Below are 26071 nucleotides of genomic sequence, written 5' to 3' on the forward strand. Positions count from 1 at the left end.
GTGTGCGTCATAGTGACCAGTCGACCGGTAGTTCAGTCAACTGGTTGTAATGGTCGCTAGGGCTTTTATATATATAGGTTAACTAGAAGCCCGGTGCACGAATTCGTGCATGGGGGGCGGGTGGGCAGGTCCCTCGGGGTGGCTGCAGAGATTGGGTCCCGGCTTGCGCCCCCAGCCTTGTAGCCCCAGCTCGTGCCCACAGCCTCGCAGCCCCGTCTTGGCCTGGCACCACCCCTTCACCTGGTCCACCATACTTCCTGTGGGGTGATTGATCAGGGCCAGGCCCCCCTGCCCAGCTCCCTCAGTGCCTGGGAGCCAAGCAGTGGCCTCGTCCCCCACCACCACCACTGGTCACTGTCTGCAGGGTGATAGGTCATGGTCGGGCCCCCCACCCGGCTCCCTCAGCACCTGGGAGCAGGGTGGCAGCCCCGCCCCACCCCCCCGCCACTGCTGCCTGTCGCTGTCTGCAGGGCGACGACTGGTGGGATAATCGGGCCCCTGCTTGCACCTGCCTTGGCCTGGTGCTGCCTGCTTACCTTCTCCACCATCCTGCCGAGGTCCTGCTCTCATCAGGGCCCATCAGGCCCAGCAGTGCCTCCACTGCCCAATGCCTGCCATGTTCCACGCTGCCCCCTGGTGGTCAGCGCATGCGATAGTGAGTGGCTGAACTCCCGGTCTCCCGGTCGGATGACCACCCGAGGGGAGAATTTGCATATTAGGCTTTTATTATATAGGATGGCCCCAGAGAGCAACAGCAGTGGTGGTGCTAGCAATTCAGGTATGCCAAAGGGAGGCCGTAAAGTGCTTCCTATAAGTGAAAAGGTGAGGACAGTACAATCAGATATTTTGAGAGACAGAGAGAGAGAGAGACTACATATAGCTTTTATTACCATATATTGCTATAACTGTTCTATTTTATTAGTTATTGTTGCTAATCTCTCACTGTGCCTGGTTATAAATAAGACTATCACAGGGAGGCGTGTATAGGAAAACACAGGGTCATTACCACCCTCGGTTCAGGCATCCACCGGGGGCCTTGGAGCGGAGCCCTCACGGACAAGTGGGGGACCAACAAATGTAGAGCACTTGAAAAATAAACATCAGAGAGGGCTGCCGACGGCTCTAATCTCCCTCCTCCACTCAGGGAGTTGGGCAGGGAGGCTCCTCAATTCCCCTGAGAACAAGGGGGGCGCCTGCCCTCCTTTCCAGCTGGGCGCCCCTGGGGGTCCGGGGGAGGGGGGGCGGGCAGAGCTGTGCAGGAGGTCCTGAGTTGAGGGGCGTGAACTTGATGGCTTCCCAGTCGCCCCCCAGCACTGGACCACCCTGTAAGCTCGGCCTTCTTAGGGCCTGCAGACACCAGCCTCACTCATTCTCCAAAGCTCCAGGCACAATAATCATCTACCAGGCAGGCACCACTTCTCACACACAAGGGCCTGTGCTAGGCACTTGCCTAATGGGTAAAAAACAACCCTGCCACACAGACTGACTGCCTCCGCTTCGCAGCAACAACACTGCGGCTTCCGGAGGCCTCCCAGGCGTCAGGCGGCGGCGGCGGAGCCGGGGCTCACAGCCAGGTCTGCTGGCTCCGGCCGGAGCCTCGTGGACGACCTCGTGGAGGCTCCCTGCCCGGCAGCCTGGACCACCTTCCAGCAGCGGCCTGGGCAGCTCACAGCACAACTCACTCACCATGTGCCGGGACCACAGCCGCCTGGGCCCAGAGCCGTCCTCTGCCTCTGGGCCCAGCCCGTAGAGCAGCCCTCCCACCTGTGGGGATCCAATGATGACCAAGAGAAAAACCGGCCAGCGCAGAGGCACCAGCAGCCTCGGGCGCTGCCAGGGGCAGTGGGGGCACCAGGCTGATGTGCCCTCTAGGCAGGTGCCCGAAGCCTGGGAAACGCTCCTGCCGTTTCTCTGATACAGACTCCAGGAAAACTACGACGACAGGACTCAGAAGCCACGCCGAGGGTGGGCACGGGGCCTGTGGGCGTTCACGCTGCAAGCAAGGCTCCATCTTCAGGCTTCTTCCCGGTAAGACCTCAACTGCCTCTAGTTTTTCCACATTTAAAAGTAACTGCTCCCCGGCCACTCACAGACTGGCAGGGACGCCTGCACAGGCCCCGGCTCACTGTCCCCCCGGCAAGTCCACCTGCAAAGGAAGCCCCAGCATATGCACTTCCTCTCACTGAGGTGCCAGGAGGCGGCGGCTTTACTGGCCCAAACAGCCCGCGTCCACGAAGCGGGGCGCCTCGCGAGCACGCGCTTCTCCAGGGGAAACGGTGGAGCCTGTACGACGGCCGGGCGCCTGCTGAGATACTGCCTTCGGATCCAATCAAGTCCTCTTCAGCCTCAAGCTCAAGGCCCGCCCACGATATGGTCCCAGTCTCACTTTCTACTCATTTCTCGCTCTCCCTATGCAAACTCTACACCCGACAGAGGCCCCGTGACCCCGGCGCTTCCACGCCCACGCCTTTGTGCACGCTACTCTCTTCATCCCACTACCTTCAAGCTGGTTTTAAGCAAACACTGGCCCTTTAACGCCACATCAAATCCCACTTCTCTGTGACATTTCCGGAAGCCCGTCCCCCGATGCTGTTCTCTCTCCACCTGTCCCGCCATCTCAGCGCGCAGTGCACTCATCTTCCTCGTAGATGAGTTCTGCTGGCGGCTCCCTGCCCGGCAGCCTGGGCCAGAGGCCGCGTTCTCTGCTGGACTGGAGTGAGGCGAACTGCTCTGGAGACAAAGGTGGCGAACAGGTGCCCACACACACAGTGTGGCCTCCGTGGGGCCTGCCGCTGTCCCTCCCGGTTCCCGCCGGTGGCTTGCGCCCAGCACAGGCTCCCACACTAGCCCCCTCAACGGCCTTGCCTGGAGATAAGGTGCTGCAGGAGCTGCCTGCCCATGCCCACAGGAAAATGGGATTAGCTGTGATATACATGCTCTGCAGCTGCAACCAGAACAGGGCTGGCCAGGCATGCAGTCCACAGGCTGCTTCATGGACGTGCCAGCTGTCCTGCTCCCCCTTGCAAGAGCTAAATTCATCTCCCGCAAGTGTTCCTGGGAGACAGGCCCCGTCCCGTCCACCTCAAAGGCAGCTTTCTCCCAGCCAGACGCCTGCAGGGTAGCCCTGCAACATTCCCCGGTGTTTACCACCCTCTGAGAAACATTCTTCTGCCCAGCAAGGCATGCCACAGGCGCGGAGAGGTACTCGGTACATACTTCAGTTACTCTGCAACAATGTTTGTGGGAGTCCTGAATGCTCTCCCCACTAACCTGCTTCCTGACCCCCTCGCCCTCGCCTCACCAACCTGGGGATGTAGGTGGGCAGAAGAATCTGCTGGGAGAGGCAGGGGTCTCCCAGGGGACGCAGTGAGAACCACCACAGAGGCTCCCCTTTCAGCAGCTGCTCCCAAAGCCTAACCCTCCCTCTGCCCTCCTCGCTGACTCGGGGCTTGCCTCCCTCAGCGGTCAGAGCCACACTGGCCACAGCAAAGGAGCCAGGGACACCCTGGCCACAACCTGGGCCTGGGAGTCGCGCACAGGGGAGCGAGCAGGGTGGGCTGTGGCCAGCTCCCGGTGACGCCACGCATCCTTACCTCATCCCACTCCGAGGCGAAGGAGGGCGACTTCTCCAGCCTCTTCTTCCCGACGCTGCAGTTGGACAGGGACTCGCTGCGGCTCCCCATCGCCGCGTCCTCCGTGGGCGAGCAGGTCAGGAGGTCGGAGTCAGACTTGGACAAGCTGCGGCTGAGCTTGAGTTCAACTTTGGGTTTGCTGGTGGGAAGGACTCGGCTTCTGGCCCCGCTCTGGTCTCCCTCCTCGGCACCCCCGGGGTGTGGAGATGCTGTGTGAGTCAGAGTTTCGGGGTGCGGTAGGCTGTTGGCGGTGGGCAGGCCTGCTGGGTAGCCCCCTCTCTGACTCTGGTCCAGGCCGCCGGGCGGGGAGCCTCCAGGAGCGCGCACGCCCGCCTCCTCCAGCTGCATGCTGGCCTCGTGGCAGGTGCCCTGCGCAGGGGACCCTTCTGGAAGGCTCTGGCCGGGGGCAGAGAGCAGCTGGAAAGCGTCCTGCCCCACCTCGTACACCGGGGAGGAGCCGTGGAGGAGCCCGGAGAACTGCTCAGGGACCTGCCCGTCCTGCCCCTCCGCCGAGTCCTGGCTCTGGCCGCTGCTGCTCCGCCTGTGGTCTTGAAACGGAGAGAGAAATAAAAAATTAAACGGGGCAAAAATCAACAAAGTTCCAAAGCAGCAAGCAGACGGCAGAGCAGAGGAATTCAAAAACAGAGGGGGGAGGGGGGGAGGGGGGGAGGGAAAGAGAGAGGGAGAGAGAGGTGCTGAATGGGCTGGGAGAGGGCAGACGGAGAGAAGAGCGAGGAAAGAAGAAAACAGTTTCGCATTGTTCTTATGCTCAATTTGTACCCAAAGTCAGAGCATTTATGAAATTCCAAACACTGGCCTGGTTAATGCCACCTGGCAGCCTTCCCTGTTGTGAGGCTTCTGTCAGCATTAACGACCAGACCTTGCTATATAAGGCGAGAAGTGCTAACTATATCCTGCCTGGGGAAAGGACAGAGGAGAGAGTGAGCGCACACAGAGAGCACAGGGAGAGGGAGGGAGAGCGTGCCAGCGAGCAAGTGTGAGCGAGGGCCGGCTCCTGGAACCTCTGATAGGCTCCCATGAAGGCCAAGTGTTATTCAGAGCCACTGCCCGCCGCCCGCCCGCCCTCTGGCGAGCAGCAGGGAGGGAAGGGAAGGTCAGGATCCCAACCTGCAACTTCTGGAATTCCTTAACTGAAAGTGCAAAACAAGCGGCGAGAAATGACGCTTCCTTCCTCGGAGGGGCTCAGTCCACGCCTCATCCTTCCTTCTGCGGCAGCACTTTCCTCTCTTCCTGAGAATGTGCACATCTCACCGCCCGGAGCCTCCCAGCTGCTCCGGCTGCTTTAGTTTAACCCCAGTTGGTCCACTGACAACAAAACGGTCTACTTGGCCAGTGCCAGGAGGCTCCTGGGCCTCCAGACCCACACCCAGCGCCAACACCCTGGGCCTCCAGACCTCACGCCCCGCACCAACGCCTCTGCCCTGGAGGAGCATAAAAACTGACCAAGTCAGCGTCCAACACGGGCTCACACGGGGCGCCGAGGGCTCGCCCGCACGAGCGGGCCCACGAGGAGGTCTGACCCACGCCGGCAGGAGGAAGACAGACCTGCCTCCAGTCCCGGCGCACATTCCAGAGCCAGGATTCAGCTTTATTTCCTCTGCAGTGGAAGCTATGCACACACACCAAACGACTCCCCAGTCTGCCCAAGGCTCCCAAGAACTGTCCCTGAGATCCGAGTCTTAGAACTGAGAGGGTGGCGTTTGGCTGTTTTTACAGATGAGACGTGGGAGGCCCCCAGGCCGCTGGTGGTGGGTCCAAGGGGGAGGCTCTAACCCAGGCGCCTGACACCTGGCTCTCCTGGCCCTGCTGCCTGAGAGCTGTGCGGCCCTGGCAGTGAGCTCTACTTGCTAGGCTGCAGTATCCAAAATAAGTAGGTTGGACTGCACGGTCCTTCAAAATCCCTTTTGTGTTAAGGTAAGTGATGAGAACCCAAGTCTTCCCCAACTGCGATGGCAAGCTTCTCCCCCTCCGTGGGCACTACAGGGCCCTGCCTGGGCCTGTGTAGCACCCACGCCCCCCATCAGCTTGCCTGCAGCCTGAGAACCCTTCTTGAGGCTCAGTGCCCCAGGGAGGGGTGCACTAAGGCAGGCCCCCTGAAGGGCACGGTGCTGGGTGCTGTGCCCCAGCGCTGCTCCCTCCAGACAGCCTGAAGGCAGGGCCAACAACCAGCTCAGTGAACCTGTCACCCGTCGCCCTGAGGTCTGCCCAGGACCAGGGCCGGCTCCACTCCCCCACCCTCTCGAGAAGAGCAGCCTGCAGGGCTGTGGGGCGGGGCGGTTAACAGCACTCTGCCCACAAGTATGAACTTTGGCGTCTCCTTCCTCTGCACTCGACTGCTCCCGGACTCTCAACCTACCTCACAGGCCCTGCTCCCCAGAGGTCAGGGGCAGAGCACAGAACAAGCACAGAACAGGCCAGTCAGTCCCCAGGGAGAAGAAACGCTGGGAACACAGAGCTCCACACAGCCAGGCTCAGCCCCGGACACCATGCCTCCAGGGCCAGGAGCACACAGGAACCCTGGCGCCTGAACAAAGCCGCCCTGTGCTGCCGGGTGGGGCCCGAGAGGACGGCACTTGACGTCCAATGACGATGGGGGACTGCAAAGCCTGCCACCTCGAGGACTTACCCTAATGGCCAGCCCCCCGCAGGTCCTGCCCAAGGTGCCTGTCCCTCTGACTGCGGACACAGGGAGGACTGTAACGGGAGCACAGGCTGCCATTTCTTTGCATCAGCTTCTAGCTTCTTATTTAACAGTTTGGGGGGAGGGTCGGAGGGGGGGTAAGTCCAACAACAAAAGAGAAACACCACAGCCCAGAATCAGGAGCCTGCGTGGCCGCGCTGCGTGGGTGGACATGCGCTGCCTGCTGCCGGGGACCGACAATGAGGCCCTGTCTAGCAGCTGCCATTCCAGCGAGCCTTCAATGAAGAAAGAGAGACCGATGCCAACAGCTCAATACCAGACTCATGCCGGAGGACGGAAGTGGGCAGAACAGAGAAATGGAAACTTATGGAAGAAGGAAACATGTGAAGAGGAAGAATTTCTGAGGGTCATAGTCCCATTAGAGAAACCACAATCCACCAAAACTTTATGGAGCATAAGAAATCACCAGAGAGGACCCTCAGGCCTGACAGGCACTCACCGTGCTCCCGCCTTTGGAATGACAAGGCTCCCACCCTCCTCCCACCTGCCCCGGCACTCCTCGCAGCCTGGCTTCTGGGGGAGAACAGAAGGAAGCAGGGCGTGCGGAGGCCCGTTTCCTCGCGCTCGCCCTCGTACACCAAGGCCAGCTGCTCCACGGAATAGGACACTCCAGCCTGCTAATCCCCAGCCCCTTCAACTTGCCATCATAATTCACTTTCCTGCACGCCATGAGCTGCTGAAGCAAGGGGTCCACCAGGCTGCACGTAGTTACTGTGATGATCCGTGGGGACCTCAAGGGCTTTGGAATAATAACATTTTAACATTTACACATTCTTAGTCACCCCTGCCCATTTAAATTAGGATGAAAAATGGGACTCCTGGGAGGACTCTCTAAGTCAAATCAATCCCCAGACCCAGAGGAGGAAGCTGGGGTACTCCCCTTTCCCAGACTGCTCCGCTCGGTCCCATTAGGTCATCCCACTTTCCCCAGAGGGGAGCTGCTGACTAGGTCATGCAGACATCGGCTGGACATCGCATCTGAGCAGACAAGTAGACTGAGGCTACTCTGGTCCGTGGCGACCAGAGAAACAGAAGGGGAGGCCCCAGCTGCACCAGCCCTGCGGCTTTTCCTCTCTGGGTCTTTTTCAAAAATGAGCGGCTGGGCTGCCTTCTAGGGCTTGAGAAGCATGGCTTGAACCTGTGCTTAGATGACCCACGTCCCTCCCAGCTCCTGCTGTTAAGAATGTGAGTAGCAGAGCAGGGATCTGGGTGAAATGACTTAACCTCATGGCTAAAGAGACTTTGGATCCAGCCAACCAGGGCTTAAGGCCCAGCTCTAACACCTAACTTCTTCCTCATCTACTTAACTGGGGTAAAAATAGCCCCTCCCAGAAGGTCTGTCTGGATATTTGATGACCTGAGCGGTGTAAACGAACTCAGCACATGGCTAGCCCATAAGCAGCATTCAGAAAACGGAAGCTGCCTTCCTATCATCCTCTTCCACCTACAGCCATCCCCACTGCTCTCCATGCAGACACTGCACGCAGAGGCTGCGTGCCTTTCTCCCGACTCTGCCAAGAGCCAGGTATCTCCTGAGTGGCCCTGTAAACAGGCGGAATAAAACTCAGGGGCCAGGGCAGGCCCAGTAGCCTTGCAAGTTCGGTTCAAGGTGACATGTCACAGTGGCCAGGGGCCTCGCCACCCTCAGCAGCACCCTCAGATGCAGCACTGCTCCGGGGCCCATCGACTTGTCCCCGCCATGTCCTTCAGCACCTCCTGAGCCTATACACTGCCTGCTGTTGGACCTCTGGCTCCTCAAACTGCCCTGGTTACCGTATTTTTCCGTGTAGAAGACGTTATTTTTTTTCTAAAATTGTTAAACTTAAAATCGAGGGACAGCCGAGGAGGGAGCCATGGGTGCCTAGCTGCCCATACCTTGTCAAACAGGCTTCCTCCAATCACAAACCTTATTGTTATTGACGTCAGCTGATGCCATAACTGGAGACGGAGGTGGAGAGGGCGCAGATGCAACAGGCACCTGAGCCCATAAAGATGTCAAAAAATAAAAAGATAAATACCAGTGATCGATGGTCTTACTCTGCAAAATTCAAACTGAATGTAATTGGCTCTGCAAAAGAGCATGGACACAGAGCTGCAGAGACAGTGTGGACCCCTCCCACCGAGTGTGTGACCAGACAGCGGAGAGAACAGGAAGAGCTACTCCTTAAGATGCCAAAAAAGAAGATGGCCTTATGAGGAAAACCAGCAAAATGTTTAAAACATTGACTTCCTAATTTTGGGTTGGAAAAGTGGGGGGCGTCTTATACATGGGGGCGTCTTATACACGGAAAAATACAGTACCCGCTAGCTCCGGGATGTGCCTGATTTTACAGCACACTCGCCAGCCACTCCGCTCCCTTGATCTCCTGCCAGTTCCGACGTGGGCATGCACGGCCATGTGCTTCCTCCTCTCCGGTTGCTGGAATGTTGAGCCGAATACTCAAGAAACAACTGACTGCGTCCTCTACCCATTCCTCTAGCTCAGCTGCTTCCAATCGCTTCAATGTATTAGGAGCTAGTGATTCTGTGCTAAGTAATGCTTAATAACCACGGCATCCATGAGGTAAGAATTTGTATTCCTATTTTACACGTAGAAAATGAGGCTTAAAGGGGTTAAATGACTTCCTCAAAGTCATCAGCCAATGAGCAGTAGAGCAAGAATCCAAGCCAGCCATCCTTTTGCTCATCTCCTGAGAACTGTGGTATCTCCATAACATCGATTCCTCACCTCTTCCACTCTTTTCAAACTGTCATCTTTCCCACAGCACCTATACATACGCCTGGAAGACAGTCATGAATTTCCTGAGGAGACTTAAACTTCCTTAACCACTCTACGTCCAAACATGGGGATGATTTCATCGCTTCCCACCTGCCTCAGGGGAGCATTTCCCTGTCTGGGATTTACTAATGGCCTCCTGATCGCCTAACCCTTCTTCTAAACTTCACCTGTCCAGCCTTTTCTGCATCATCTGGCACTGTTAACTGCCTGCCCCCTTCTTCCTTGGTTATAGGAATTTTTAGATTGGTTCACAGCCCCCTAGAATGAAGACTACATTTCCCATCTTCACTGTAGCCAAGTGTAGCCACATGACCAAGTTCTGGCCAATCTACATATATAAAACCCTAATATGCAAATAGACTGAATGGTGGAACAACTAAACAACCAGTCGCTATGACGTGCGCTGACCACCAGGAGCCGCGTGCAGAACATGGTGGGTGTCGGCAGCAGGCGGCAGAGCGTGGACATGGTGGGCATCAGCCGTGGCGGGATGGTGAAGCAGGTGAGCAGGGGCACCAGACCAAGGCAGGGTGCCGGATGCTGTCATCGGGGCGAGCCTCTGGTGGTTACTGAAAATTCTTTGCTTCCGTGTGTCACGGTCTTGCCGGGTACTTGCACCTGGCGCCGGCCCCGATCGCCCCTCAGGGCTTCTCCACTTCCCCCTGCTCCTGAGGGGTGATCGGGGCAGCAACCGCCGCTCGCACCCGCTGATGACACCAGCCCCTCACCCCCGCTACTGGTGTCAGCCCCAATCGCTCTGCACCATCAGCGGGTACGAGCAGGTTCGGTGCTGCCAGCACATGGGAGCTGCAGCATCAGGAGCAGGGTTGCCGGGAGACAGGGACTGAAGGCCAAGGTGGGAGGGGCTAGGCAAGGGCCCGGAGGATGGGCCGAGACCCGCCCCTGTGCCCACCGCAGCTCTCGGCCCACAGTTCCTTTCAAGGTGCACAAATCCATGCACTGGGCCCCTAGTAGGTTATAAATGAAAGTGGTCTGTGTAACTTTTGAGAACGGTCTTCAACAACGTGCCCTCCACTCCCCCTTCTTCCTTCCTGTGCTGACAGCTTGAGTAGTCATCCTGAACTAGGAAAAGGCAGAAGGAAGCTGGATCCTTGACCTTCATGAACTAGCCCAGACTCCTTCCCTCTGGACTTCGACCTTGTTTAAGCCTGTTAATTGGTTTCCATCACATCCAGCCTTGGCTTCAAAGACACTGCCTGATCCTGGTTACTCTTGTTTCTTCCCCTTGTGCCTCTTTCTAGATCTGTTCTTGACTTCTTCAATCTCTCTAGTCTTCTCCTCTACAATTGCGTATCCTTTATGTTAACTGTCACCTCAACTGATGACTCATGAACATATCTGTTTTTCTAATCTTTACATCTCTCTTGAGCATTGTACCCATACTTCTATTTATGGAGTATCTTTACTGGGATGTTCTCCTGGAACCTTAAACACCTAAAACTTATATTCAAAATTGAACTTAACATCTTTCCTCAAACATGCCCTTCCTCCCATCCCCTGTTTCTATTGGTCGCACAGTGCCATCCCCATGAACCAGGCTCAAAACCTCAGCATCATCCTCAAGACCCTCTCCTCCTCCTCCTTCCACATTTCACTGAAAGATCCTCCACTATATCTCTGTTACCCATGCCCCCCGTCTATCACTTCCTACTGTCCCCTAATTTGGACTCTAGTTTCCTGTAAGAGATTCCTTGAAGACTCCTGACTTCAGGTTATTCCTGCCTCCAGTCTCTCCCTCCTGCAATCTAAGACCCACAATTATTCAGACTTAAAGAATGGCTTCTTCCCTGTCACCTCATGCAAACGTTTCCGCAACACGGCACTGTCTCTGGAATAAAAGCTGACATCAGAGATCCAATACTCCATGGCCAGGTCTTCGTTCCAGCCAAACTGATTTTTAGCGTTTTCCAAATATGTGCTCTATCATCTGCCACCATCGCACTGCTGGTTATGCCACTCCCTCTGCCTGGAATGCACTCTCCTTCCTCCTGACTTCTGCCTATCAAGTAGAACTCTCGATTTTGGGGTTCAGCTCAAACACTACCTCTTTTATAAAGCCATTCCTGATCTCTTACACTGACACAATCTATCCCTCTTTTGAACTCTAAAATTACTTTTAGACCACTTTAACATACTCTGCTTTTTATGATTATTTTACATATGTCTCATGTATCCATATGTAAATAAATGGCTGTCATGCCCTGCCGGCATGGCTCAGTGGTTGAGCATCAACCTATGAACCAGCAGGTCATGGTTCAATTCCTGGTTAGGGCACATGCCCGGGTTGGGGGGTCGATTCCCAGTGTGGGGTGTGCAGGAGGCAGCCAATCAATGATTCTCTCTCATCATTGATGTTTCTAGCTCTCTCTCTCTCCTTCCCTTCTTCTCTGAAATCAATAAAACTATATTTAAGAATTTAATAAATGGCTGTCGATACATTTGGTGGAGGAAAATATACATGTGTAGTTCACAGGGTTGGGCTTGTTTGAAAATGGAAAGAAAGGTGGACAATCCCAACTCAGAAGTGTAAACGGAAAGAGCAAGACCGTGTTCCAGCGGGGCCTCTGGCAGGAGCTGCTTAATGCAAGACGGTGAGAGAAGGGAAGCTGCTGGAAATAAGGCGTCCCTATGAAACTGTCATTTACACTTTTTGCCTTTTGGCAAAGCACCCAAACTTACGCCCTGGAATCTACCAGGAAAAGCTAGGCTGGACTCCGAGGTAAAAATGGTGGACTGCACATAGCATCTATTTAACCTTCCTCCTGAAGTCAGGTGGAAGCACACTGAGAATCCCAAGCTGGCCCAGGGGAAAGCCAGGCCTTACACCAGCGACGGCGAACCTTTTGAGCTCGGCCTGTCAGCATTTTGAAAACACTAACTTAACTCTGGTGCCGTGTCACACATAGAAATTGTTTGATATTTGCAACCATAGTAAAACAAAGACTTATATTTTTGATATTTATTTTATATATTTAAATGCCATTTAACAAAGAAAAATCAACCAAAAAAATGAGTTCGCGTGTCACCTCTGACACACGTGTCATAGGTTCGCCATCACTGCCTTACACCGTAGTCCTGGGAGTAGAGGAAGAAGCTAAAGTAAGTTTTCTTCCCCGTCCCTCCATGAGGATAAAGGTCGTTATCCTCGTACCCAAACCTCACACAGACCTAAATGCACAGCTCTCAGGAGCACTGACTGCATTAATGGCACCTAAGGCGCCTCAGCCACGTAGCTGCGTGCCAACGAGCCCACATGTGTGGCCGTCTTCGGGTGGTCACCCGTCATGGCGCTGAGCTAAGGGGACCTAGTGCTGCCGAAAAGCACACAGAGAGCGACTTGCAGAGCTCCCGGCCACTTTGCCTCTTGCAATCAAACCTGTCCACTGTCTCCCTGAGCAGCAGTGTGGCCAGCCTGTGCAGCTGGCAAAGAGTTAAACACTGAAGAGAAATCAATGACGAGGCTACAGGAAACAGGAAGCACTGCTCTCAGTTACGCTGGCCCTGAACAATGGTTTCAGAAGACTTCCCCCACATCTGAAGCAATGTAAGCAGCAGAGGAATACCCCGCTGGATGGAACCATCACAAAACCACCTGGCCCGATGCCTGTCTGGGGGTGAGTTTTCTGCCTCTTGGATCCCGATGGAGCTTTCTACTTCTGTCGGTTTTGTCACATCTACAGGCACAGATGGCGTGTCTGGTGGAGAAGTTCTCACTGTGAAGGGCTGTCCTGCACAGTGTAAGATGCTTAGCATTCCTGGTCACCAGCAACGAAATGCCAGTGGAACCCCACCTCAGCCAGTCGCTGTGGTGCCCAGTCACTCTCCCCGAGCATCCACCCCAGGGGATGGTAGCAACAGTAACTAACCACGTAAAATTTATTTCTATCAATTCCCTTATTATTTTTATTATTTGTGTTTTGGAAAAGTACTTTAAAGATTTACTGTACAGTTTTTAACTATTTATATGTAGGCTTCTGCACACTCTTACATTAATGTAAAACATTTACACAGTATTACTTTTTAAAATGTCTGAATTGTGCCGAAACCGGTTTGGCTCAGTGGATGGAGCATCGGCCTGCGGACTGAAGGGTCCCAGGTTCGATTCCGGTCAAGGGCATGTACCTGGGTTGCAGGCACATCCCCAGTGGGAGGTGTGCAGGAGGTGGCTGATCGATGTTTCTATCTCATCGGTGTTTCTAATTCTCTATCTCTCTCCCTTCCTCTCTGTAAAAAAATCAATAAAATATATTTTAAAAAAAATAAAATGTCTGAATTGTGCATATATATATATATATATATTCTTTGTACTATTCTAATGTGTTTTTTATTTCTCTTTTCTTGATCAGAATTGTCAGATATCTTTTAAACTAGAAACAAGTTTTCATTGTAATGATCAAGCCTATTGCTTTGTTTTTTCACTTTATTAATTCTGCTTTTATTTTTTCTTTATTTAACTCAAGTGTAATGTGCATACCATAAAGTATGTGAAGTAAATGATCTGCTTTACCTTTATTAATTACTCTCTGCTACTTTCTCTTGGTTAAGTTTTAGTCGTTCTCGTTTCTTAACTAATAAATTTAAGGGTATACACTTTCCTCTGAGTATCACTTTGGCAAAATATTATCAGTATTTATATGAAGTGTTTCCACCACCAATAATTTCTATGTAGTAAAATCGAGAAAGAAAATTGGCAACTCGCAGACCAAATATATAACACTAATCGACAAGATGCTCAATTTCACTAATTATGCAAATACCCATTTCAAAACACACTCCTTGCTTATCATGGTGAAAACCATTAGAGGAATAATGTGCCGGTGAAGGTGGGGCAGCGAGGGAGCTAACTCACCACTGGAGGAGTTAATTCAGCCCCACCAATAGGCCTGACGTGCACCTACCCTGGCTGACTGTCTCCTTTCTATCAGTCTCTTACCCGCCTGTAAGAATGTGTGTATGGAATGTCCACAGCAGCATAATTTATCACAGAGAAATACTGGAGGCAACTGAACCATCCATCATGGCGAATGGGAAAATGAGTCATGGGGTATTTCACCATTAAAAAAGAAAAAGGTAGATTTCTAAGAACTAAGACAAAATTGTACCCATAATCTATAAACAAGGTAAAAACAAAACAAAACCAAAAAACCAAGCTTGCAAAATAGTTTGTAAAATACGATCCCCATTTTAGGTCGGAAACACATAAAACAATCTCACACAGATGCTTTTGTACAAAAATAGCCATTGGCCCGGAGTACACACCACACCTTCCCACTGTGGCCGCCTCTGGCACCTGTGAGCAGCAGGGAGGCGAGGAGAATCTCAACATTTTATTTGTATTCACTTCTGTATTTTTTCGAATTTTTTTCCAGTGTGCTAATACAAATGTAATGATTTTAAAAAATCTCACATCCCACCCCTCACACTGTAGTTTCTTGGTAGTCTGAAAGCTGTGGTAGTCTCATTAACATGACCTTTTGAAACGGGTATTTTAATTCATAAAAGCTGCCTAAGATCCTGACGTGAGTGGGAAATGATTTGCCTCACTTTTACCATCCCCAGTGGGCATTCCTTCCAGGCTCCTGAGTAACTGGTAGAGTCCGTTTTCATATTCAGTGTTGGATCCCAGCAGCTACCCTGGAGGCAGGCACGCCCCTCGCTGTGGCTCAGTTAACCCTGCGCCCGGGCCACCCACTCCCACGGTAGCCGCACTGCAGGGCTGGAAGAGGCCCGAGCACAGGAGGACGACATGTGAGGCTGCAGTTCTCCTTGGCGGCGAGTTCCCTTCCTAATCCGAGGTCTCTCATCCCTACCAAGGGCACCTGGCAGCCAAGCAGACGGGCCCCCTCTTTAAAGTTCACCGACTTTCCCTTTTTCTTCCTTCCAAAGGCTGAGCCCCACTACCTTGTCAGAGTTCTAGACCAAGCCTTTGGAAGCGAGAAAGAACTGTCCTGGCCGATGTTGCCCAGTAGTTAGACTAAAGGGTCTCAGTTTGATTCCTGATCAAGGGCACGTACCTGGGTTGTGGCCCTGCCCCCAGTAGGGGTGCATGCAGGAGGCAACCAATCAATGTGTTTCACTCTCCTCTGTCTCTCTCTGAAAAAGCAATGAAAAAAAATACCCTCTGGTGAGATTTAACAAGGAAGGAAGGAAGGAAGGGAGGGAGGGAGGGAGGGAAGGAGCGGGGGAGGGAGAATTGGAATCCCCCTCCTTCATGATGCTAATGATTCTTCCCCCACCGAGAACTGTTTTCAGACACACATCCCATTAATTATTGTTCTCTAAGGGTTAATTTCCGTATGGATTTATTATTAAACAACCAGAGAAGGCATCGGTGCTCGACAACACTGTCTAAATGTTTTAATTAAAAATCTACCACATGACCGGAAGACTCAATTCATTAAGATACCAATTCTCCCCATAGTGCTATATAGTTTCAACACATTCTCAACAAAAATTCCAGCAGGACCCTGTAGAAATCAACAAGCTGATTCTAAATTTTTGAATGGGAAGCTAAAGGAACTAGACTATCTTAAATAATTCTGAGAAAGAGTAACAAAGAGGCAAAGGTAATTCCATGGAGAAAGGAGAGTCTTTTCAACAAATCTGGGCAGAAAATTGGACGTCCATATGAACAACCTATGCTCTTCAAAAGACACCGTTCAGGGAATAAAAAGATAAATCACAGACCAGGGGAAAGTCATTGAACTGATAAAGAACTTTTGTCCAAAAAAATGTATAAAGAAGACTGACAACTCAGTAACGAGAAAAAAAACCCCAAAAAACCCATTTTCTTTAAATGCGCAAAAGATTTGAACGCTTTTTTAGATATAAGGATGATAATTACATTGAAAGATACTCAAAGATCACTAGCCTTTAGGGAAACACAAATTAAATCCACAATGAGAGATTCAGGAAGATGGCGGCGGTATAGGCAGACGCGTCCCAGGTCGTGTCCCTGAGCAAATGGAGTGAGCAGCTGAAACTAGTAACATCCACCCCGAATTGGCGAAATTCCTCAGCTGGCAAGACGGTTTGCAGCCGGGAAGAGCAGAACTCCCCTGGAAAGGTAAAAAAACCAGGGATTTGGGCAGGAAAGTTTGCCAGACCTCTGAGCCCAGAGAGTCGGAGGGAGACCGCGTGGCAGACAGCCGCGTCCCTTGGGACAGGCACAGCCCCTGACTGGGGAAAGGAGAACCGCGGGATTCCTGGCGCTGCCGGGGGAATTGAGAGCTCGGTCTGTGATCACAGAGGACTGAGCCTAAAAGGGGCAGCCTGAAGAGCTGACCAGACCATGCAGTCCCGGTAAGAGAAGAAGCTTACAGAAACCAAGCCTTCCCCGTTTCCGAGGCCGGCGTTTGTTTGTTTGTTTTCACTGAACCCTGTTCATGGGACATTTCGGATACAGACACTCACCTGTGCTGAAGAGAGGGAGAGTGTGCGGAGGAGTGGAATCTGGGGAGAGACTGAGGAGAGAAGGGGGGCCGGGAGAGGTGGCAGCGAATTGAGTGCTGAGACATCCCTGAGCCCAGGACTGAGGCAGCCATTCTCTCCGGAGAGTGAGACTCCTCCCCCCAGCCCCCAGGCAAGGAGCACAGCCACACCCAGATTCCACCCTGTAGGAGATCAAGGATTAAAATAACCTGATCAGTCCCTGGGAGTTAACAGGGTCTGGCCTATAGAGGGATTTTCAATCCCAGCAACAACACAGCACTGGTAACTCTTACGCAGCCAGCTCTGGGCAGTGAACTTCCACTGGACAGAGAGGCCCTGTAGCCTCAGAGGCCAACCCCAGAACACTGCCACCCAGAGGCTGACCCACAAACGGACTCTTTGCTAAACACAAAATAAGGCAGTCTGGGAAACAAATGCGGCTTGCTTTAAAATAAGGACTGTGGTTTACAACACAGAGGAACAGTGTATCGCAGGGAAACTCAGCACTCTCCTGAATACCTGGCAGGTCTAAGGCGAGCCACACTGAAGAATAGAAGAACCGAAGGACCTTCACTACTGCAATATTTTTTTTTTCTTTTTTCACCTTTTAACTAAGAAACCAATTTTTTTTCTTTTTTTTTTCTTTTCCTCTTCTTCTTTTTTTTTTTTTCTTCTTTTTTCCATCACCTGATTTTACCCTTTTAATTACTACCTTCTTATTTTTAACCAGTATTATTACTGCTACCATTTTACCATTTTTTTTTAAAGTGCCATTTTATTTTCTCTTTATTTTATTTTGGGATTAGTGTTCTCCATTCTATTTTCATCGTTATATTATTGGTTGTTTCTAGTTTGCATTCATCTCCAGGGAGCTGTTGCTGGAATTTGTTGGGATTAATGGCTGTTCTATAGGAGTATTCTCCTCATATAAAAAAGTCTCTTCCCCTCTTCCACTTCATTCTCTCTTTTCGCTCTTTTTTTTTCTTTTCCTTTCTTTTCTCGCTTTTACTTTCCCCCCTCCTTTTTCCCCAATTTCATTTTTGCACTCCTTTTTTTGGTCCCTAATTTTCTTTTCTTTTTTCTCTTTTCTCTTATTCTCTTCCTTCTTCCTTATCCCCTAATTCTCTTAATTCAGGTGGTCACCTTTATTTGGGGTTATTAATATCGTGAATATATTTGTGTATAGTGCCTGGTACGTGGTGCCTTGTTGTGTTGTATTTTGTGCCTTTAAATCAACACAGCAGATCCAAGCAACAGCAACCTCCTGAGCACCACACCCTCTGCTGAGGAACAGCAGCTGTACGTGAAACCTCGCCCCACCAGCCAGAAGAGCCACCACAGCTGTGAACAGCACCCACCAGAGGAGTTGCTGCCAACTGAAGAGGAGCTGCTACCGCAACCGCCCGAAGAGCAACCGCAGACCAAGGAGTCACTGCCACCAAGGGAGCAGCCACTGAACGACTCAACGTCTAGATATGTCAGTGAGATCAAACATGGGTAGACAAAGAAACCCCTAAAGGAAAGAGAAAGAGGACTCTCCAGAAAAGCAGCTAAGTAATACAGAGACATGCAACATGACAGAAAAAGAATTCAGAATAAGGGTCCTAGAGTGCATAAACCGGATGGAGGAAAAAATCGACAACCTCAGCAAGAAGCAAGAAGAAACAGATGAAAAAATCGATAACATATGGAAGAAGCTAGAAGAAACAGATGAAAAAATCAACAACTTAAGTAAGACCCAAGAAGAAATGAAGAGTGATATAGCTGCAATGAAAAACTCCATTGAAAGTATCAACAGTAGACTAGGAGAAGCGGAGGACCGAATTAGTGATTTAGAAGACAAGGAAGCAAAACACACCCAAAACGTACTGCAACTGGAGAAAAAAATGAAAAGACAGGAGGAGAGCCTAAGGGAGCTTTGGGACAACATGAAACGAAACAACATACGAATAATAGGGGTACCAGAACAACAGAAGGATGAACAAGGATTAGAAAACCTATTAGAAGAAATAATATCAGAAAACTTCCCTGAGGTGGGGAAGAAAAAAGTCACACAAGCCCAGAGAGTCCCAAACAAGGTGAACCCAAAAAGACCCACACCAAGACACATCATAATTACCATGGCAAATGTTCAGGACAAAGAGAGAATCTTACAGGCTGCAAGAGAGAGACGGAAAGTTACATACAAGGGATCTCCCATTAGATTGTCAAATGATTTCTCAACAGAAACACATCAGGCCAGAAAAGAATGGACGGAAATTTACAAAGTGATGCAAAGCAAAGGACTGAATCCAAGAATACTCTATCCAGCAAGGCTATCATTCAAACTTGAAGGGGAAATAAGAAGCTTCACAGACAAAAAAAGGCTAAGGGAGTTTATCACCACCAAGCCAGCAATGCAAGGAATGCTAAAGGGACTGGTATAAAAATAAGAAATAAAAAGCTCAGAAAGAAAACAGCCACACAAAAACAGAAATGCCTACAAACAAGTACCTTTCAATAATAACTTTAAACGTAAACGGACTAAATGCTCCAAACAAAAGACATCGAGTGGCTGACTGGATAAAAAAACATGACCCATACATCTGCTGTCTACAAGAAACCCACCTCATTAGAAGGGACTCACACAGACTGAAAGTGAAAGGATGGAAAAATATCTTTCAGGCAAATGGAAAGGAAAAGAAAGCTGGGGTAGCAATACTTATATCGGACAAAATAGACCTCAAAGTGAAGGCCATAACAAGAGATAAGGAAGGCCACTTCATAATACTAAAGGGATCAATACAACAAGAAGATATAATCCTGGTAAACATATATGCACCCAATGCAGGAGCACCCAAATTCATAAAAAAACTCCTGGAAGATATCAAAGGAGACATCGACAACAATACAATCATAGTAGGGGACTTTAATACACCACTGACAGCACTGGATAAGTCCTCTAGACAAACAATCAGCAAAGATACAGCAATCCTAAATGACTCACTAGATCAGATGGACTTAATAGACATCTTCAGAACACTTCACCCGAAAGCCAGGGAATATACATTCTACTCAAATGCTCATAGGACATATTCAAAAATAGACCATATATTGGGTCACAAGCAAAGTATCCCCAAATTCAAGAAAATTGAAATCATAAAAAGCGTCTTCGCAGACCACGATGGCATAATATTAGAAATAAACTACAATAAAAACAACCCAAAATACTCAAACACCTGGAAGCTGAATAGCATGCTATTAAATACTGATTGGGTTACCAATGAAATCAAAGAAGAAATTCGAAACATCCTGGAAACTAATGACAATGAAAACACAACAATCCAAAACCTATGGGACACAATGAAAGCAGTCCTGAGAGGGAGGTTTATAGCTCTACAGGCCTATCTCAAAAAACAAGAAAAAATGGTAGTAAATCATCTAACTCTACAACTCAAAGAATTAGAAAGAGAGCAACAAGAAAACCCCAGAGTGAGCAGAAGGAAGGAGATAATAAAGATTAGAGCAGAAATAAATGACATAGAGACCAAAAAAACAATACAGAAAATCAATGAAACCAAGAGCTGGTTCTTTGAAAGGATAAACAAGATTGACAAACCTCTAGCCAGACTCACCAAGAAGCAAAGAGAGAGGACCCAAATAAACAAAATCAGAAACGATAGAGGCGAAATAACAACAGACCCCACAGAAATACAAATGATTGTTAAAAAATACTATGGACAGCTCTACTCCAACAAACTAGACAACCTGGAGGAAATGGACAAATTCCTAGAAAAATACAACATTCCAAAACTCAATCAGGAAGAATCTAAAAATCTCAACAGGCCAATAACTATGGAAGAAATTGAAGCAGTCATCAAAAAGCTTCCAGCAAACAAAAGCCCAGGACCAGACGGCTTCACAGGGGAGTTTTACCAAACATTCAAGGAAGAACTAAAACCTATCCTCCTCAGACTACTACAAAAAATTCAAGAGGAAGGAACAGTAGGGGGGATCTCAATACCAGATATCAAGATGTATTACAAAGCCACTGTTCTCAAAACTGCCTGGTACTGGCACAAGAATAGGCATATAGATCAATGGAATAGAATAGAGAGCCCAGAAATCGGCCCGAACCAATATGCTCAATTAATATTTGACAAAGGAGGCAAGAACATACAATGGAGCCAAGATAGTCTCTTCAATAAATGGTGCTGGGAAAATTGGACAGATATATGCAAGAAAATGAAACTAGACCACCAACTTACACCATACACAAAAATAAACTCAAAATGGATAAAGGACTTAAATGTACGACAGGAAACCATAAAAATTCTAGAAGAATCCAAAGGCAACAAAATCTCAGACATATGCCGAAGCAATTTCTTCACTGATACAGCTCCTAGGGCACTTGAAACGAAAGAGAAAATGAACAAATGGGACTACATCAAAATAAAAAGCTTCTGCACAGCAAAAGAAACCATGAACAAAACAACGAGAAAACCCACTGTGTGGGAAAACATATTTGCCAATCTCATATCTGATAAGGGCCTAATCTCCAAAATTTATAGGGAACTCACACAACTTAACAAAAGGAAGATAAACAATCCAATCAAAAAATGGGCAAAGGACCTAAATAGACACCTTTCAAAAGAGGACATTCAGAAAGCCAAGAGACATATGAAAACATGCTCAAAGTCACTAATCATCCGAGAGATGCAAATCAAAACAACAATGAGGTACCATCTCACACCTGTCAGACTGGCTATCATTAACAAATCAACAAACGACAAGTGCTGGAGAGGATGTGGAGAAAAAGGAACACTTGTGCACTGCTGGTGGGAATGCAGACTGGTGCAGCCACTATGGAAGACAGTATGGAGTTTCCTTAAAAAACTGAAAATGGAACTCCCATTTGACCCTGTGATCCCACTTCTAGGAATATATCCCAAGAAACCAGAAACACCAATCAGAAAGGATATATGCACCCCTATGTTCATAGCAGCACAATTCACCATAGCTAAGATCTGGAAACAGCCTAAGTGCCCATCAGTAGATGAATGGATTAGAAAACTGTGGTACATCTACACGATGGAATACTATGCTGCTCTAAAAAGGAAGGAACTCTTACCATTTGCAACGTCATGGATGGAACTGGAGAGCATTATGCTAAGTGAAATAAGCCAGTCAATGAAGGAAAAATACCACATGATCTCACTCATTCATGGATAATAGAGACCATTATAAACTTTTGAACAATAATAGATACAGAGGCAGAGCTGCCTCAAACAGATTGTCAAACTGCAGCAGGAAGGCCGGGGAGGGTTGCGGGGCAGGAGGTAGGGGGGTAAGAGATCAACTAAAGGACTTGTATGCATGCATAGAAGCATAACCAGTGGACATAAGACATTGGGGGATAGGGGAGGCTAGGGGACTGTCTAGGGCGGGGGCATAAAATGGACACATATGTAATACCCTTTGTAATACTTTAAGCAATAAAAAAAAAAAAAAAAAAAAAAGTGAAAGACAAAGCAGCACCGATAAGCATGGCTTCCACTGAGGCAAAGCCTGAAGGTACTCACACCTGGAGGCTGTCAGCTAACTACTCCTTGAGCCTGAAAGGCAAATTGTTTCTGGTGGGCATTCAGGGTGGCGCACCTCCATGGTTACCTGTGCATTAACAGGAGCACTCTTATTTTGAAGGGGTGGTCAGTTAGAGATGTATGATCTATAGCAGCTCTACCTTGAATCTGGAGTTCAGCAAGGTCCTGCTGAGTTTACGGCCTCTCAGCAGAACTCCAGCACTCAGGGCCTTCAGCACTGCTCATGAACATCTTCCCACAAGTGCATAAACTGTACAATAGGTATCATTGTGTTTTAAGCTATTTTAGGGAGAAATGCCTTGTTTGGAACGTTTGGCAATGGCCTCTGTTGAACGGGGCACTGATTCCTACTTAGAACAAATAAAAACAAATGTCTGTACAGAAAGCACATCATGCCTCACAGCAAGAGCCATGTACTCTTGGCAAAGTGCTTCCAAAATATTCAACCCAGAACTCAGCAAGGGCCAGTTTCCTCACCTAACCCTGGTGGCTTATTCACAGAACTCTAGAGAGGCAATAGCTGTTGATAAATTGGGGGGGGGGGGGGGGGGAGGATTCCCTCAAGGTTAGCAACCCAAACTAAAAAAGATAGAAAAGGAAGATTAGAAGATAGTAAATAAAAAAAAGAAAAGAAAAGAAAAAAAAATATATAAATCCACAATGAAATACCACTAACCACCTATTAGGACAGCTAAACCAGCTTTTAACCTGACAGTGTTAAGCACTGGGGAGGATATGTAACATCTACTTGGTGGGAATGCAAAATGGTACAATCTCCCTGGAAAATGATTTGGCAGTGTCTTATAAACGTCAACATATATTTACCTAGGACCCAGCCATGCCAATCCTAGTGTTTATCCAAGAGAAATAAAACCTATGTTAACACAAAAATCTGTATGTGAATATTCATAATAGCTTTCTTTGTTATTTCCCCAGACTGTACCTGAAGCAAATGCCGTTCAACTAGAGAACGGATAAACTGTGGCACCAAGGAATACCACTCAGCAATGAACAGGCACAGGTGCGGACATCTGCAACAGCACGGACGAATCGCTATGAACCCTGCTCACTGAGAGGGCCAGACTCAAAGGATACGTACTGTGTGATTCCATTTATGTGACATTCTAGAAAATGCAAAATTATGGGGAAAGATATCAGAGTGGGGACTGCCAGGCATAAGGGAAGGGTGCAGGAGTGACTATGAAGGGACACAGACGTTTTTGCTGTGATGAAACTGTTCTATATCTTGATTATGGTAGCAGTTACGTGACTATATCTGTCAAAACTTACAGAGCTACCCACAAAAGGATGAATTTTACTATGTCTAAATGATAATCTTTTTTTAAAAAAGCTCCAAATGGAAACCAAATAAACAAAGCAAAATTAAAAACCCCACAGAGTTCCTGCAAGCCAGAGAGAAACCTTTTAAACAGGACCTTTATTTTATTTTTAATATATTTTTATTGATTTCAGAGAGGAAGGGAGAGGGAGAGAGAGATAGAAACATCAATGATGAGAATCATGGATTGGCTGCCTCCTGCACACCCTCTACTGGGGATTGAGCCTGCAACCTGGGCATGTGCCCTTGACCGGAATTGAACCCAGGACCCTTCAGTCCCCAGGCCAATGCTCTATCCACCGAGCCAAACTGACGAGGGCTAAACAGGACCTTTAAAATTAAGATCCACAATGTCAGCCACATAGGCACATGCCCTCTTTGCCTCCCCCACTTTCTGACAAGCCTAGCAAAGGGAGCTTCTAAAGAAACCCTCGAATCCCCCATTCTTACCTGAACCATGGGCTGTCCTAGGATTGGAAGGAGACACAAATGCTACCCCGTGACGGGCCCCTCCCTGCAAGCGGCAGAGAGCGGAGGAGAGGCGCCGAGCTCCCTGCCTGCCTGCAGGGAAGTGCCCGCCCTTCCTGCTCCTGTGGGGGCGGTCACAGGCTGCGGGCAGGGCATACTCACCTCGGTCACCGTGCCAGTGTCCACGCCTGGCTGGGTCCCGGCCGCAGCACTCACTCCCTCACAGAGGAGGCGGAATGTGCAGTGGCAATGAAAGTAGGCCAAGGCGACAGGGCACTCCAGTTACCTGGCGGCAGCCAATCACGGCCCCCCAGGGTGCCTCAATCTGAGGTCAGGACTCAAAGCTGCGTCTGTGCTGTCAGCCTGGACCCAAAGGGACTGACTTGCTGGACTTGTTTTTCCAGAGCATTAACCTGATGGCTTATGACTTGAGTCCCCAAATCAATCCCGGCCACCACACCTGGCCCCCCTAACCCTCCCCTTGCTTCGTGCACGGAGAGGTGGCAAGCAGACTCCCACCCCTGTGCTGACAAGGGAAGGATTCCCCCCCCCCCCCCCCCCCCCCCGCAGGCTGCAGGAACAGCATCACCGCCTTCCACCCGGGGCACAAACTGTACGAACCCCTTTAGCGTTGTTTCTGCCGGGGAGGGGTGTGTGTGTGTGTGTGTGTGTTTGTACCTTTTGTTTTTCCGTCCACTGCTGGCAGCTTCTTTGTTTCCGCCCTTAACAGCAGCTCATACGGATGCTCCTCCTCCTCCTCCCTGGCTGTGCTCTCCTGAACCCGGGCTCGCATGGCCAAGACCTAAGAGAGAAAACACCCAGGCTTTTTATGCCAGTGGCTACAGCCCCAGCAGGTTATGCTGAACAAATCTGAGATTACTGGTTCCTTTTTCACCTGAGAGGAGTGTGTGTGTGTTGGGGGAGGAGGGGGGTCAAGGATTCAAGCGTCCCATGGGTCACCACTGCTTCTGTGGATATGCACCGGGACCTCAAATGGCAATGGCCTTTGATTAAAACACTCCCCTTTCCTTACCACATTTTATCTTTCAAAAAACCATAAACAAAATCCAAGATGGCCCTCCCCCGTTTCTACTGTGATCTGCACAATCTCTTCTCGTGGCTACTTCCCAGCACAGCGTGAAGGCCTTCTTTCTCCAGATCTCTGCTAACAGGCACAGGACCACCTGAGGCTGGAGTCCTCCCGCCTCTGCAGTGGACTGACATTCACAGGGAGGAAGTGCTCTGTGAGTCCTCTATTTCTGTAGCCTTTCTTCACAGGTCCTCAAAGCCAGCTTCCACTGCATTTATGATAACTAGAGGCTCGGTGCACAAAATTCGTGCACGGATAGGGTCCCTAGGCCTGGCCAATTGGGGCCTTCTGGCTGCCAGCCGGGGCCTTCCTTCGTTCCGCGCTGCCCCCTGGTGGCCTGCGCACGTCATAGCGAGCGATCGAACCCCCAGTCTCCTGGTCAAACTCCCGAGGGGACACTTTGCATATTAGCCTTTTATACATATAGAAGACATTTTAAATGAATCCCAGCCATCTTTGTTCTGAAAACAGCTGAGCGGTGAGGCAGTAGTGGTTCAGTGGAGGAAAGGCAGCCCTGTCAACTGAGAAAGCCCCAGTCCAGGCAGCCACGGGTCTGATGCAGGAACTGGACCACAGCTGCTCCTGCACTGCTGACTGGCTCCCTCAGCCGAGGGCCAGGGGCCACAGTTGTGGGGCCAGAGCAACGAAGCTCGATCAGAGCCAGAAACACCAGGATTAGTGCTACGGCCGCCCAAGGGAGAGAAGGAGACCCTGGCTTCAGAGGGTAATTCTGGCTCATCTGTCCTAAGAATCCAACAGTTTCACAGGCACATTAATCGATCGCATACTAGCTCTCAGGAGAGCAAACCACAGCAGAGTCTCCTGTTGAGCAGCCTCTCTAGCACAAGCGCACACTGTGAACGAGGGGAGGGGGGCTCCCCGTCCGCCGGACAAACAGTGGTTCCTCACGAGTGAGGTTCTCTGACCACACAGAGCCCTCCTGCACTGCCATGCGGCACAGCTCACCACACCGACGTGGGCGTGTGATTCATCTCGGTTTTGCTTCC

At 49.9% G+C, this 26071-nt stretch overlaps 1 protein-coding gene across 10 annotated transcripts in view; it reads right to left on the bottom strand.

Moving 5' to 3' along the window:
• ANKS1A (ankyrin repeat and sterile alpha motif domain containing 1A) overlaps window positions 1–26071 on the bottom strand; it is a 184319-nt gene that overhangs the window by 64280 nt on the left and 93968 nt on the right. For all 10 annotated transcript variants that reach the window (XM_036316198.1, XM_036316196.1, XM_036316200.1 and 7 more), the window contains 2 exons: window positions 24653–24776; window positions 3594–4180 (listed from right to left, as the gene is read on the bottom strand). In XM_036316198.1, coding sequence (XP_036172091.1) covers window positions 3594–4180; window positions 24653–24776 — 711 coding nt within the window. The remainder of the gene's footprint in view (window positions 1–3593; window positions 4181–24652; window positions 24777–26071) is intronic.

Source organism: Myotis myotis, unplaced genomic scaffold (genome assembly GCF_014108235.1).
Source record: "Myotis myotis isolate mMyoMyo1 unplaced genomic scaffold, mMyoMyo1.p scaffold_m19_p_7, whole genome shotgun sequence".
NCBI classification, from domain to species: domain Eukaryota; kingdom Metazoa; phylum Chordata; class Mammalia; order Chiroptera; family Vespertilionidae; genus Myotis; species Myotis myotis.